At 35.4% G+C, this 16438-nt stretch overlaps 1 protein-coding gene across 2 annotated transcripts in view; it reads left to right on the forward strand.

Annotated features, from left to right (window-relative positions):
* The window catches only part of cdh16 (cadherin 16, KSP-cadherin), a 50125-nt gene that overhangs the window by 160 nt on the left and 33527 nt on the right, over positions 1–16438 (forward strand). The window contains exons 1-7 of one of the 2 annotated variants that reach the window (XM_051115550.1): positions 346–426; positions 1672–1729; positions 1824–1919; positions 7140–7274; positions 8739–8868; positions 11340–11498; positions 15590–15786. In XM_051115550.1, the coding sequence (XP_050971507.1) occupies positions 1673–1729; positions 1824–1919; positions 7140–7274; positions 8739–8868; positions 11340–11498; positions 15590–15786 (774 nt within the window). In that variant the 5' untranslated portion in view covers positions 346–426; position 1672. Of the gene's footprint in view, positions 1–345; positions 427–1671; positions 1730–1823; positions 1920–7139; positions 7275–8738; positions 8869–11339; positions 11499–15589; positions 15787–16438 lie in introns of those variants that run through there. The other variant, XM_051115549.1, reaches the window with a different exon arrangement.

Raw genomic sequence — 16438 nt, forward strand, 5'->3', positions numbered from 1 at the left:
TAGAACTATTAAGATTTTCTGTCAAAGTCCACTCATTTGTTGTCGTTTTAAATGATTTGCGTCGTTATAGCCTTATCCAGCATTAAAACAACTGCATCACTGATTGCAGTAAGGGACTTTATTGAGTTTCTTTAATAGTTAGACTAACGCTAGGCCTATTTAGTTCTGTCTAAGGCGTGTAGATAGTTTGTTCATTTATTTTTCTTTCTTTACCGACGTAATCGCAGAGAAGCCAATAGACTTTTGTTTGTTTTCTTTTATGTGATCTCTGGGTGCACAGCACGCACAGTATTTATGTCATGTTTTGTAAAACGGGTACCTGACGGATATGCTTGTTTTATGGTCACGTTTTGTACTGGAGAAGAAGAAGAAGAAAACTTTATCTGAAATCCTGTAGCTATTCCCGAAAAAGCGTAGGCTAAAAAAGTAAGTCGACACCTGACGTGATGTTACATTAATGAGGTGTACTCGAGTTTAACATTAACTGGAAGGAAAAGTTGTCTGATGGCACGCTTGATTCTTTCTCTAAGACTATTTCGTTCTCTCTTAAAGGTGCATTCAGGAATTATTTTACCAAAGTGATATATTATATATAATATACCATAAATAGTAAGAGGGATCATACAAAATGCATGTTGTTTTTTATTTAGTACTGACCTGAATGAGATATTTCACATAACAGACATTTACATATAGTCCACAAGAGAAAATATGTTGAATTTATAAAAATAACCCTGTTCAAAAGTTCACATACACTTGATTATTAATATTGTGTTGCTGTGCTGTTACCTGAATGGTATCCCTTCTTTAGAAAAATCCTTCCGGTCCCACAAATTCTTTGGATTTTCAGCATTTTTGTGCATTTGAACCCTTTCCAACAATGACTGTATGATTTTGAGATCCATTTTTTCTCAGAAGGTTCAAACGCTCACTGATGCTCCAGAAGGAAAAATGATGAATTAAGAGCCAGGGGTGGAAACTTTTGAACAATGAAGATGTGTACATTTTTCTTATTCTACCTAAATATCAAATCCTTGCATGTTTCCCAGAATACAAAATATGTTAAATTTACCCCGATCTTCAAATTCAAAAAGTTTTCACCCCCCGGCTCTTAATCCCCGTTTTTTTTGTTTGTTTGTTTGTTTTGTTTTGTTTTTTTTTTTTTTTGTGTAATAGTTGCATATGAGTCCCTCAGTTGTCCTCAGTGTGAAAAGATGAATCTCAAAATTGTTCAGTCATTGTTAGAAAGGGTTCAAATACACAAAAATGCTAAAAAGAACAAAGAATTTGTGGGACACGAAAGATTTTTCTGAAGAACAGAGGGCAGATTAACTGTTCGGGACATCATGAAAAAAAAAAAACTCAGCTGTGGGTCATTCCGGTAACAACACAGTATTAAGAATTAAATGTATGTAAATTTTTTTGTTATAAATTCAACTATTATTTTCTTTTGTGGACTATGTATAAACATGTTTTATGTGAAATATTTTATTCAGGTCTAAATAAAAAAAATAACATGCATTTTGTATGATCCCTCTTACTTTGGTAAAAAGTAAGAAAATCCCTTAGTCAGTTTTTGTCTCATATAGTAACTTAGATTTATCTATAGATTTAACTTTTCAAGCAGGGCATTTTCATGCTAAAATGATGTTGTTGTTTTTTTATGTTAAGCATGAAGGCTGCTGTTGTCTCGATGGAATCTCTGAGTGCTTGGTTTATTGCATTGAATGTAAGTTCTCTTAGTTTGCCTTTTTGTGTGGACTACATAAATGTTTATCACTCAACATGATTTGCCTTCTACAATTAATTGCTTTCCATTTTAGGTGCTGTCTCAGAACATTTTGCTTTCTGAGACTGCTCATCTTAAAATTGGTGTTCCAGAAAACTATGATGGTATTTTCCCATGGTACCTCACCAAGGTGAGTTCTTCCTGTAAGGAGGACAATATGACTTTGGAAAGTTTACAGAAGCTTTAACCTGGCTTATATTGGGTATATTTGTCCATAGTAAAAAAAAAATAATAATAATAATTTCTAATTTCAAAAATTGAAAAATAACATCAACAATAATTATTATATTATATTATATTATATTATATTATATTATATTATATTATATTATATTATATTATATTATTACAGGCTCAGTTTAAGCAGGTAATCAAGTAACTGAGGTCAGACAGATGAAAAGGGGAAGGGCTCTGAAGAGCTGTGAAGGTTAAGAGGAGTGTTTTGCACTTACTGTAATACAAGATGATATAGGCTGCCATTTTGTCTAGCATTGTTTGTGTTGACTAGACTGATGAAAAGGGCATTTCAGTAATCAAGACAGGAAATGTTGAATGTGTGTAGAATCTTTCATATTACATATAGTGTGGAAGTGTACCATTGTTCAGTCTAGACCGAAGAACTGATGTAATTTTTTAAAAGCGAACGGATGTGACACCATGGTTCTGTACATTTCAGTAGGCTAAGAATTTCAGTAAGCAGCTCTGACTATATTGTCAGCTCTGGTGGCTAAAATACCACTGAGTGCAAGAAACTGTTGTGTGTGTTATTTATACACTGAATTTAGTTGGTTAAAATGGACCGTCCTTGTGTCGTGTTGAGAATGACTAAAGAGTTCTGAGAATGTATTAATGACTGCTTCTAAGAGCAACACAGAGAAAAGACTGAAAAAGCAAAGCATTGAACATACCATTCAATAAACCCTACATCCCACTTCCCAGAGCACTCAGAACTCAAGGTGTAATTATGAGCAGGCATTCACGTACAAACCAGTCGTCACCAGACTAAATATGGAGCTCCTGTACAATGCCTTACTTCAAACCCTGTGTCAGACATCTTTAGCAGATGTCGTTTAGTAATAGCCCGGTTGCTCTCCAAAAAGCTTTTCACTTTGACACTGTAATTGGCAGCATTTCTGAAGGACTGTTTGGGTCCTAGTGCTTCTCGCTCGTCATTTTCGGTATTTGACGCCATGCTATGAAAACAGTCTCTGTGCAGTGTCCAAATCAAGTATAATGGCCTACATGTGAGTGGGTGGATAATTACCCGTGCCCTGTGTGATCACTGACAAAAACACAATGATGGCTGCGTAATATTTGTTTAGGCTTACAAAAATAAGTGACAGATGAGGTCTGATGCATTTTTTTTTAGCTCTCAGGCAGAACTGATCAATTTTCGCTACCACAGTCAATCAAAACAACCAAGCATGGGTTTAAAAGACTCTGGATATCCTGTGCAGGCGTGTAGGCAGATTGAACGAGGGGAAAGGCAAGCTACAAAGTGTCACGTGACTCATGCTGTGCGCAATTACCACTTCAATCAATCTTTACCTGTTCTAATAAACACTCACTGGCATGCTATTCTAAATATGCTAGGCAAGCATGGAAAAAAATATTCTGAGATACATTCCAGGAAGCAAACAAAGAATTAACATTCACTGGCCAGGCAGATGGGAATTTTTTTGGCATGACACTGACCGTTTAGGTTTGTGTGCTATTTAAGATGTGACTGCACGCACACTGTACCCTGCACTGGATGTGCCAGTACTGAACACAGAGAATTTAGAGCCTCATGCCCTGCTTAATTCTAAATCTCTATCTGCATTGGTGTCAACCACTGTGACACATAACTGCTGTCAACAGCAGCAGCCATGCTCATTCACAGACATCTAGAGAACAGTCAGCCAAACATCATTACCGTCTCACTGACCACTTCTACTACACAACCAGTGTTTATAGTAACAGCCATTAATGTGCTCTTCAGGTGCTTTTTTTGGAAATGGCATAATTACGAGTTCCGAGCACACAAATGACCAAGCCAAGTCATATATTTACAAGTGGGAAATTCTAGATGGTACACAAGGTGCCGAGTTGTGACACTGATCTATCCACTTTTTTTTTTTTTTTTTAGAGTGGGCGTGGCCATTTGTAAATTTTATGGTTCCGGCTTCCGGTCTCATCTGCTTCCAGCTATTTTTATCTGTACAAAACACCTCATTTTGCTACTTAATATTGCAAATTAGTGTGTCTTACCATGTTATATTAATGTATTATCTTAATTATGAACACACTGGTTTGTAGTGCAAACAGTTTTATCGTTAACTCACCCATAGGCTTACTTTCGCGTTGAAGAAAAAGGTGGATGAAATGGATTAAATATTTATAATCTATATAGATTATAATTATATGGTGTTAATTATTCATCTTTCACAGTTTGCTTTACATATAGGCCTAGTTGTGTTACCTTATATATAGTAAGTGACAGAAATGTCTATATATCATTTTGAATTTATTGTAGGTTTATTGTTCACAATATAATTCATTTGTTTTGTTTAGGGAACATCCATGTTATGTTTCCAAATTCAACATTCATAAAGAGTGCCGGTCCCACTTTATATTCAGTGGCCTTAAAGGCATAATATGTAAGGGGTCATCGGATGCCCATTTTCCACAAGTTGATATGATTCTTTAGGGTCTTAATAAAAAGTCTATAATATACTTTGGTTAAAAATGTTCAATGGTTGTGTAAAACAACACCCTTTTTACCTTGCCAAAATCAGCTCTGCAAAAATCATCTCATTCTGGTCGAGGCTGCTTTAAATGCAAATGAGCTCTGCTCGCCCCGCCCCTCTCTTCTCTCTGTGGAAAGATGAGCCTGTTTACTTTAGCTGCGTTTAGCCGCTAAACTTTTATTAGGAAAGGCGATCGCAAAGATTCATAAAAAAACCCTTATACTCACTTCTGCTGTAAGTGAAGCTGAATCATGAATGATTCGCGTGAACATAGACGGATATATGTATATATGCGGGAGGCGCATTCCCTTCACAAACAAACGTAATCTACTGCATTTTAAGATGCTCAGATGATGGGAGTAAATGACGACCACTATGTTCATTATTACATCCAGCAACAAAACACCTCAATCGCTCAATCAGAGATATACTTGGCAGACTGTTACAGCTGATCTGAGGTAAGACGCTCATGTCAGTCAAGTATTTGGGAGCGGCCTCTGTCGGTGTGACACCACAACAACAGGCATCCGAGAACGGCTCAATCTGAAAAAGGGGATATTATTTTTACAGATTAATTAAAAACCACTGCATGGATTTTTATCATTATAGGGTAGATTTGTACATACACTGCCAACACACATTAATGTTCAAACAACATGTAAAAGTGAACTTAGCATCCGATGACCTCTTTAAAGAAAACACTTTGTTATGCAAATATGTTATGCATTTTATTAGACAGGTGACGAACGTACAGAGTAGCATTACAACAAAACTTTCAACACGCTCAGATGTACCTAGTATGATAAAATAGCACTGCATTTTCCTACATACACATGGCATAATAAAGGCTACGCTGCTTTCAAGCTGTGTATCGCGCTCATCCTTCATTAGCAATCACTCCAGTATCCTCATTTTGCTTCCACGACTTTCAAGGCCACCCTGCTTCATACTACAGTGACCTTAAAAAGTCTTTAATACATTAGCTCATTCAAGGACATGATTTCTGCCCAAGTCCCGACATTTGCATCGGCTGTGGGGATAAAGACAACAACTCCCATGATTCCACACTCAATCACAGGGTCATAAAACTACACTTTTGTTTCTTTGTTTGTTTTAAATATGCACCCTGTAGCGGCGAAAACGTACATATTGTGCTTTTAACTACTATGTACTTACATTTAAATGAATCATTTGGTACAATGCACATATTTTGTACATACATGCTTTTACATTAGACTGCATGTAGTTACAATTGTATTTAATTTGTGTAGTTACATTTATAATAACACTGTTGACCCATCCCTTAGACCTGAACCCACCCTTAAACCTACCCATACCACCAAACCTGTCCTAAATCTTACCCGTATCCCATCTGAATTGCAGCTGAAGTGTTTTGCAATACAATATGAACACAATAAGTACACTGTACTATGTAAGTACGTAGTAGTTAAGGCCACCTAATATAAAATGGGGCCAGAATGCCTGACTCTGTTTCACAGTATGTGCGCTTGAAGGCAGCAAAATATGTTCACCATGATTTAATCAAGTAGCTCGTAAAATTAGCCAGTTAGTAGCTTGTTTAATTTGTCCCCATAAAGTAGCTTTTGTATCTAGATAACTAATTAAATTACGTAATTAATAAAAAAAAAATATATGATTATGATTACGGCTCTTGCAATTACATAACTGTAAAGTGTCAGATAAACCCGCATTCTGCTTAAATGTAGCACCACTGTGGCAAATGTTATTTTCAACAATGTGCTATTTTGAAGCATGAAACATTATAACCAAACACAAAGCAAAAGGACACAATGGCCAATCAGATACATTTGAATGTCACCTGCTTAGTTTTGATTAGTGGAGACACTTTTATTGTTACCAACGAAGTACAGACACAATGTAAATATATACCTTAAAGATATACCTTATGTAGTGCAGACAGCTTCATTGACTGTTAATGGGTTTTTTTGTTTTGTTTTGTTTTTTGCAAGAGTGCAGAGCTGAAGTGATTCACAGCTTCACTGATTATAAAGGGAACTTTTTTGTGTGTTCTGTGTATATTCACTGTTTGAAAAGATTTTTGAAAAGGTTTTCCATGCTGATAAAAAGGCATTGGCGACTGCAAAATGAAGAGGTTGATAACCGCAGAAAAAAGCCTTGAGCAAAAAGCCTCAATGCAAAGCAGTCATTCTTTAAAAAAATAATTTAGGTGGCTAAGCGTACCAGACCTGGTAAAGCCGGATTTTGGTGTAATAGGTAGGGTTTGTGTGATTTCTTTTTCTTTTTTTTTATGTAGATATGATGACTGTATCATTAAGTAATCAATCACAAACTGCGTCTCCAACTTTCTCAATATAACAAGCAGTTCACGAAAGCTTTTAAACTTTTGTTTTTTTCAACGTGTTTACAACATCCAGATATAGAGATTGCATTGATGCCAAGTGTAAACTGAGCCAGCGCCCACAAGAGCCATTTCTCATACATAATGCTGTCTGTTAAACAAATGAATAAAGCAATAGATGTTAGATGTTTATCTTTTGACAACTACACATAACAAGATTTCACTTTATGGATATTTATAGTTTGTGTTTTTATATACTTACCATATTTTGTTTTCACAGTTGCCAGATCTCCCCCTGACCTATTCTGATCTGAGTGTAAGTGGAGACGATGAAGGGATTTTTGGGGTGGAGTCAGGCTTCCTGTACGCCCTTAAACCTCTGGACAGAGAGAAGCAGCCGTCTTACTCTTTGCAGGTGCAGAATTGTCTTAGACCTATATTTAATGTAATATTTCAAAATACATTAAAGATACACTACCAGTCATAAGTTTTTGAACCGTAAGATTTGTAATGTTTTTTAAAGAATTCTCTTCTTCTCACCAAGCCTGCATTTATCTGATCCAACATACAGCAAGAGCAGTAAAATTGTGAAATATTTTTACTATTTAAAATATCTGCTTTCTATTTGAATATATTTTAAAATGTAATTTATTCCTGTGTTCAAAGCTAAATTTTCTGCATCATTACTCCAGCCTTCAGTGTCACGTGATCCTTCAGAAATCATTCTAATATTCTGATTTGATGTTCAAGAATGGTTTATTATTGTCAGTATTTAAAACAGTTGAGTATAGTTTTTTCAGGATCCTTTGATGAATAGAAAGATCAACATTTATCTGAAATAAAAATTACGGTAATACTTTAGAATAGGGAACACTTATTCACTAGTAACTATGATTTTTCCCTCAATAAATTCCTAATTTGCTGCTTATTAATAGTTAGTAAGGTAGTTGTTAAGTTTAGGTATTGGGTAGGATTAGGGATGTAGAATAAGGTCATGTAGAATAAGGCATTAATATGTGCTTTATTAGTACTAATAAATGGCTAATATTCTAGTAATATGCATGCTAATAAGCAACTAATTAAGAAACCGTAAAATAAACATTTTGTAACATTATACACTATATGACTGGAAAAACTTGGAGTCAGTAACTTTTGTTGTTGTTGTTTTGTGGGGTGCAAAATTATATATTATATTATTATAATTATGTTATAATTAATACTTTTGTTTAGCAAGGATGCTTTAAATTGATCAAAAGTGATGATAAAGACATTTGTAATGTTACGAAAGATTTCTATTTCAGATAAATGCTGTTCTTCTGAACTTTCTATTCATCAAAGGAACCTGAAAAAAAATCTACTCAGCTGTTTTCAACATTATAATAATAAATACATTACATTATAGGAATAAATTAATTTTTAAAATATATTCAAATATAAAAGCTATTTTAAATAGCAAAAATATTTCAAAATGTTACTGTTTTTGCTGTACTTCGGATCAAATAAATACAGTCTTGGTGAGCAGAAGAGACTTCTTTAAAATCATTAAAAATCTTGCTGTTCAAAAACTTTTGACTGGTAGTGTACACTTACATATGTACCAATTATATTTACTTTTTGTCATTCATTCTTTTAAAATACGTCTAAATTCATTCTTGACTGCTACAGCACATGGCTTCTTGAGTCTCTTTCTTTAGTTCAAATGAAACCTACGCCACTCAGTTCGTTTTTCAGCATGTAAAACTTCACGTCCAGTACATCCGGTGGCAGCCTCAAAATAACAAATGATGAAAATTGCCTGCCAATGGAACGTGAAGCAAAAATGTATGAGCTCTAATAAGACATGCTGCTTGAGTGCTTTGACCTGAGTATTTTTTCCCAGGTGTCCTTCACAAAGTCCATGCACACTCAGAGCTTTACCGTCGAGGTGTGCGTCATCGATAAGAACGACAACGTGCCGGTGTTCTTGGAAGAGAGCATGAGAGGCAGCGTGCAGCTGGGGCTTCTCAAAGGTGGGTGGGGAGGCGCTCAGCAGGCCTGCGCCAGAGAACTTCCTCTGCTTGATGCTTATCCTAATTGCCTTGACTTTTTCTTAAATTCTGCAGGCGTGCATTACTCAATGAGATAAACTGTTAGTCTGAATGTCACATATTTCTTACACCACACCATAAATTAGAGTACGATAGTGGCACGGTTAGAAATAGCTTAGTGTGGCGTAATTGAATGGATTTTTTTTCCTTTTTTCTTTCCATAATGAGACACATGAAGAGCTTTTAGATATAAGGACAAAATGTTTTACCTGTACATCATCACTGTGATGACAGATGAAATGTCCTTGAAATGCTAACACTCATGTTCTTCAGGTTCTTGAATATTTTCTCAGAAACGCTAACGGAGGCTGGAGTGAATAACAATCGAAATGAAAAATGATTTTGCTCATTAATGTTCAGATATTACTCATCACTTATTTTAAGAACATCACAATAAAAAGACTCATGTACTCTGACCTCAAAGGCTTCATACTAAGGAAGAAAATGAACATGCTTAAAAAATAATGGTTCTGATTCAACATCACTGTCAGCACAGTGTCATCCTCTTATGTTGAATACACATTGGCAATTATTTGAATATAGCACATCAATAATGACAAGTGTTGAATGTCAGGCTAGTTGTGAGATTGTAAGCTGTTTTGCAATCACTTGATTGCAATCAAACATTAAAAATGGGGCAATTAAAGAAAGTAGAATGCATTCAGGTTTGAACAAAATTAAAAGAGAAGTTCACTTCCAGAACAAATATTTACAGATAATTCACCCAAGATTTTAATGTCTTTCTTTCTTAAGTTTGAAATTATGTTTTTTGAGGGAAAAAAAATCAGGATTTCTCTCCATACAGTGGACTTCTATGGTGCCCCCGAGTTTGAACTTCCAAAATGTAGTTTAAATGCACCTTCTAAGGCCTCGATCCCAGCTGAGGGAGAAGGGTCTTATCTAGCGAAACAATCGGTTATTTTCTAAAAAAACAATGACAATTTGTATATTTTCTTGTCTAGCTCTACGTGTACTCTGTGCATTCCGGGTTAGTACCGTTAGGCTAGGTTGTAAACACTCCCATCTCTTTTTCTTCTCCAACTTTAAAATCGTCCTACATCGCTGTTTTACACTGTTTTTTTTTTTTTATCTTCACACGTTCACTTTGTGAATACTGGATCGGTACTTCTGCAGCAATGTAGTACGATTTTTGAAGTTGGAGGAGAAAATGAGATGGGAGTTTTTCGACATAACCTAACTATCTTGAACCAGAATACATAGAGTCATAGGCGTAATTTACGGGTGGGACAGGTGGGACATGTCCCCACCACTTTTTGCCATGGTCGATATGGTCTCCATCACTTTTTTGAAACATCTCGCGGCAAGGTCGAATCTATTGTTTTTTTTTAAAAATCATGAATGTTCACTGCAGTGTTTTAGTGACAGAACGTTCTCTTGTGGCTCGTGCACAGTCTCACGCAGCGCTTCAATCCATCGCTTAAATGTTGCGGAGACTATCTATTATATATATTATATTATCTATCTATCCGGTTAAATCACAAAACAAAACTGTGTCCCTGCTCTGCATATACAATTACTGATGAACATCTCTGATTTTATTAAGTGGGAAAAAGAAATTAACATGGTAGATTAGAACCCAAAACCTCCTATAGGCCTAACGCAAATTCTACCACTAGACTGTTTAGGAGCGCAAATGTTTATTGCATATCTGTGCATTTATTCATTGACGTTTATTCACAGGCCTATAATAATGAAGGCAAAAACGCATTAAAAAAAAGTGTCCCACCCACTTTTTAAAACAAAGTTACGTCACTGCACAGAGTGCACACAGAGCTAGACAGGACGAGCATTTGAGGTTAAAAAGTATATACATTTTTATTTTTATTTAGAAAATGATTGATCGTTTTACTAGACAAGACCCTTCTTCCTCAGCTGAGATTTTTTAGAGCCTTTTGAAGCTGCGTTTAAACTGCATTTTGGACGTTCAAACTCGTAGGCACCATAGAAATCCGCTATATGGAGAGAAATCCTGAAATGTTTTCCTCAAAAAAACATAATTTCTTTACGACTGAAGAAATAAAGACATAGGTGACAATCAGGTGTGTAAATTATCTGTAGATTTTTGTTCTAGAAGTGGACTTCTCCTTTAAGCTTTATAGCCAGCTGTCGACTCATGCCAGTAATTACAAATTTATTTATTGTGCAGTATAGCCAGTCTCATTCCTCCCTCTTTTTGCTGTCGTTTCCTGTCTCCTTTCACACTGTATATTAATAAAATGATATAACTGTAAGAAAAAAGCTATTTTTGAAATTCAGTTCTGTTAATATGCAAATAACCACCATTTGCTCCTCAATCTAAATGTGTCAGTTCAGTCGGTTTATGTAGAGTGTGATAAATAATTCTGATATATGTGTGTGTGTCATTGTCACAGGAATCCCGTTCATGCAGGTGGAAGCGCTGGACCGAGACGACCGAAACACCGCCCACGCGGACCTGCGTTTCAGTCTTCTCGACCAGATACCACGCATCCCTGCCAGCCACATGTTCTCCATCGATTCCATCACTGGAGAAGTGTCTCTTACAGAGGATGGTAATAAACTGCTCCTGCTTGTGTGTGACTAATATTAGGATGAATTAAATAAATACATTTGGCATAATATGATAAGCATTACATAAGTCAGTGTCTCTTAAACACCATGCCATCGATCAGTCAAATCCTGAAAAGGCATAGTATAATACCTCTTTTCTTGTGAATGAGCGCCCTCATGCTTTTAGCGTCTTGGTTTAAATTGAAAGACAGTATCCCTTTTTCGTTTCTCTTCCTTATCTGTCATTTTTCTCAGCCTAATTCCACCATGAAATCAGCTAATAACTCTCTTTCTCTCTTTCACTCAGCCAGTCCAATACGCTCTGCTTATTGCATTGTTAACTCAGCTGTTAACAACATTGCCCTTTGGTTTTTTTTAAACATGGCCGCTAAATTAAAATGATTTTGAGCCAGTGCCAAACCTTACAGAGCCAGAGAAGAAAGACGGTTAATTTGAATGAGTCATCGAGAGCCTGAGCCACCAGGTCAGCTCAGAGGATTTTGGTTCAAATATAACCAGAACAGCCTGGCATTAGCTCAGAGAGAGAGAGAGAGATAAAAACAGAGGCTTAATACGCTCAGAGAGTGTTTGTACACTGTTTTCATGTGGCAGTGCAGACAATAGATATACCTTTTGTTAAACAACCTTTTTGTTAAACAAACTTTACAGTAAGGTTCATTTGTTAACATGTGCAGTTAATGCACTGTGAACTAACATGAGCTAACAATGAGCAACTGTATTTTTTTTTAATAAATACAGTAATAAAAGTATTTTTCATTGTTTGTTCATGTTAATTAATACATTAACTAATGTAAACAAATGACACCTTATTGTAAAGTTTTTTTTTTTGTTTTGTTTTGTTTTTGAAAGAAAAAGATTTTGATCATTTTATATGCAACTTTATATCAAAATTGACAGTAAAGAAATTTGCATTGTTAAAAATCTATTTCCGTCTGCGTCAATAGCCTCGTGTGCAGCGTGATGACATATGTGACCCTGGACAACAAAACCAGTCTTAAGTTGCTGGGGTATATTTGTAGCAATAGCCAAAAATACATTGTATGGGTCAAAATTATCGATTTATCTTTTATGCCAAAAATCATTAGGAAATTAAGTAAAGATCATGTTTCATTAAGATATTTAGTAACATTCCTACTGTAAATATATCAAAACTTAGTTTTTGATTAGTAATATGCATTACTAAGAGCTTCATTTGGACAACTTTAAAGGTGATTTTCTCAATATTTTGATTTTTTTGCACCCTCAGATTCCATATATTCAAATAGTCGTATCTCGGCCAAATATTGTCCCATCCTAACAAACCATACATCAGTGGAAAGCTTGTTTATTCAACTTTCAGATGGTGTATAAAGCTCAGTTTCGAAAAATTTACCCTTATGACTGGTTTTGTGGTCCAGGGTCACATATAGCGGCGTTGCGCTTTGTCCCAAGTTCGAATCCTAGCTCACGGACCTTTCCTGATCCTGTTGTTTCGTCGGAGGAAGGGGAGGGGTGTATAGTTTCAGCAGTCAGTGAGATTGACCCAGCCACTAACCCAACAGCTGGGTTACACAAAAACTTCCCAACACTAGAAAAATAACCCAACATAATGACCCAACGGGCATAACCCAGCGGTCGGGTTAAAAAAACAAACCAGCGTTTCTTCGAGTATATGTACTTAATAATTAAATAATAAATTGTTAGGTGCAATGTACCTATCATGTTTATGTTGAATAGCAAAACACTTTTTCTGCTAATGAGGGGACATACAAGTAAGTTTATGGGCAGTTTTTGGTGGTATGGTTAGGTTTAGTGGGTAGAGGTAGGGGTCAACAGTTTAATTATAGATGTAACTACTACATCTGTAATTAACTTCTTTAATGTTTTCAAATGTAAGTACAATGTAAAAACATGTATTTACACAATCTAATCAAATTGTATTAATTGTGTCAAATGGTTAATTTAACTACATAGTACATAGTAGTTAAAGACACTGTTAGATTATGTCTTAATGCAAGAAATAACAAACTCAGCCCCAGACGCCAAATCCTGTCAGAAAATATCTGTTTTGTCTGGTACCCTAAACTGAATCAACAGTTTTCTATCAGCCAAGAAGTTGACTGAGTAAAGCCAGTGAAGTGTAGAAGCAGGAGATGAAGTGATGATGATAAAAAAGGAGCAGAGTTTATTGAATAGTTTTAGTTGTGTATGTCTCAGTGCTCAGACTTCGTCTGACTAACACAAATCTAACATGTAGTGTTAGATTACAACAGCATCCCATAAACCTTGAGTTTCCATAAACATTCTCACTTATCTCTTATTCATGAAGACATACAGCCCTTGAAACACAGCCATAAAACTAAACAACAATGGAAAATAATAATATAAACAACTATAATGGGCCCCACTTTATATTAGGTGGCCTTAACCACTATGTACTTACATTTAAATGAATCATTTGATACATTGCACTTATTGTATACATGTGTGACACAGCTAAATATGATTGATATTCAAACTATATTCATTAAGATGTGAATGATTTTATTTAAGTACATGTTTTTAAAATTATTTTGATTCTATTTACTTTCTGCATTGTTCTCTTAGGATCTCCTGCCTTCTGGTGGATCCCTGTTAATTCTCTCTATATATTTCCGTGCCCTCTCTCTTCCACTAATTTCTCTCCCTCAGTTCTGTTTTCGGTTTCAGAAACAAAGTATCATACTTATTTTCATGACAGTTTATAACAGTACAAGTTTTCTGAAAAAACATCAGAAAATGTGACACTGGATCACAAAACCAGTCATAAGGGTCAATTTTTCAATTAATAAGCTTTCCATTGTTGTATGGTTTGTTAGGATAGGACAATATTTAGTCGAGATACACCTATTTTAAAACTTGGAATCTGAGGTTGCAAATAAATCAAAATATTGAGAAAATTGCATTTAAAGTTGTCCAAATAAAGTTCTTAACAATGTATATTACTAATCAAAAATTAAGTTTTCATATATTTACAGTAGGAATTTTACAAAATATCTTCATGGAACATGATCTTTACTTAATTTCCTAATGATTTTTCATTAGGAAAATCAATAATTTTGACCCATAATGTATTTTTGGCTATTGCTACAAATATACCCGTGCTACTTAAGACTGGTTTTGTGGTCCAGGGTCACAAATAGTTTAATGTAATTATTACATTTAAGAACACTGAAAATGATCAAAAAATAATAAAAAGGAGTTAAACAAATCTTATTTAATTATTTAAAATGCTTCTTAAAGAGACCTTGTCCTATGGTGTGACAGTACAGGCATCATACTGGAGGACATTATCTGTCACACCATAGGACTTTTTGTGTCGATTAATGACCTTGCTATTCCATAGTAACCTTTTGTTACTTTTCAAATTTCTTAGCAAGTATTATTTAGAAATATAATTTAGGGGTGTCACACCAAAAGTGTGAGACAAAAATTGACCATGTGCACATGTCATGGACTTGACAGGGGTCTTCAATAACATGATCATGAATGGGGTCCTTCAAGTAATTAAAGTTTTTTTTGGAATTGGCCGATTTAAAATCAGGATATAGTGTCACACCAAACGACATGTTTTTCAGAGACCAAATGTATCAAGTTCCTACACTTTCAGAAATATATGGATGAATAAAAGTATTGCCATTTACTAAAATAAACACTTGTATAATTATGCTGGAGCTGTTTATTAACATTTTTATCCTTTTCTTTTTAATTTATAAAAGTTGGGTTAGGAAGTTGGGAATTTATTGAACCATGCTTGAGACAGTCACACCATAGGACAATTTTGACATTTGGCTCAAAAATTTAAAAAATCAAATACCACTGCAGCTTTTATAACAACAGGTCCATGTAGGACAAAGAAAAGTTTAACTGCATTTTAAATAACGACAATATTAATTGTATTCATTTTTATCTTGTGGGACAGTGAAAATGCCATGTCACGTCAACAACCCACACATATATGCATCATTACTAAATCTTTTCCCTTTTCAGCCATTTTTGGTGTATTGTTGATCTGATTGTGTCTTTTTTTTCTTTATTGTGTCTATCTGTCCAGGTGCCTCAACTCTAGATCCAGAGATGTGTGGCCGCTACAAGCTGTCTGTAATGGTGCAGGACATGGCTGGCAAAGCCAACGCATTCTTCTCCACTGGAACTGTCTTAGTGGAGGTGACTGGGAACGCATGGGCCTCACCTGACCCTGTGAGACTGCAGGAGAATCTGCCTGGACCATATCCCATCCCGATCTCACAGGTATGACAAAAGCAGAGGACTCTAGGTGCACTGACGGCATGAAATTGATATCCTGTGTGTGCGTGTGTGTGTGATATATATATATATATATATATATATATTAACATGAGTCTGTTTTATATTGCCTCCATCCTCTTCAAAGGCGAGTGTGGCAGCATCCCACAATTGCACATGGCTTTCATCATGACATGACCTTTTGCTTGATGTTCAGATTTTATATTAGTCACAACTCACTGCCATTTTAACATACAGACACTGTCTATGAAACACCTGATGTCATGATAGATGTGAGAGATCTACTTTCTAGTTTTTAGAACTTATGTTTAGTTCATCTTAAATCTACTGTATTTCCACAGCAAAAGTGAAATCTGTTGTAGAAAGAAATGCCGTGTGAAAGAAAGTGTGTATGATGTGTGTTTGCAGAATAATGTTTTATAGTCATCCGTGGGTTTGTAGCAAAAGATCCTCCTCTGTCTTTTCGTGGGTGCCTCCTACACACAATAGCGCCTTTCCACCCACTAAAATTCCTGGATCAAACACACACAAAAAAAATGTTTTCCTTTCCAAACTAGGTATATGTACTCAAGCAGGGTGGAAGATTTCAATGTTGCTTTTTAAACCTAACACATAAGATTTCAACTTTAAAATATTA

Source organism: Labeo rohita, chromosome 7 (genome assembly GCF_022985175.1).
Source record: "Labeo rohita strain BAU-BD-2019 chromosome 7, IGBB_LRoh.1.0, whole genome shotgun sequence".
NCBI classification, from domain to species: Eukaryota; Metazoa; Chordata; class Actinopteri; order Cypriniformes; family Cyprinidae; genus Labeo; species Labeo rohita.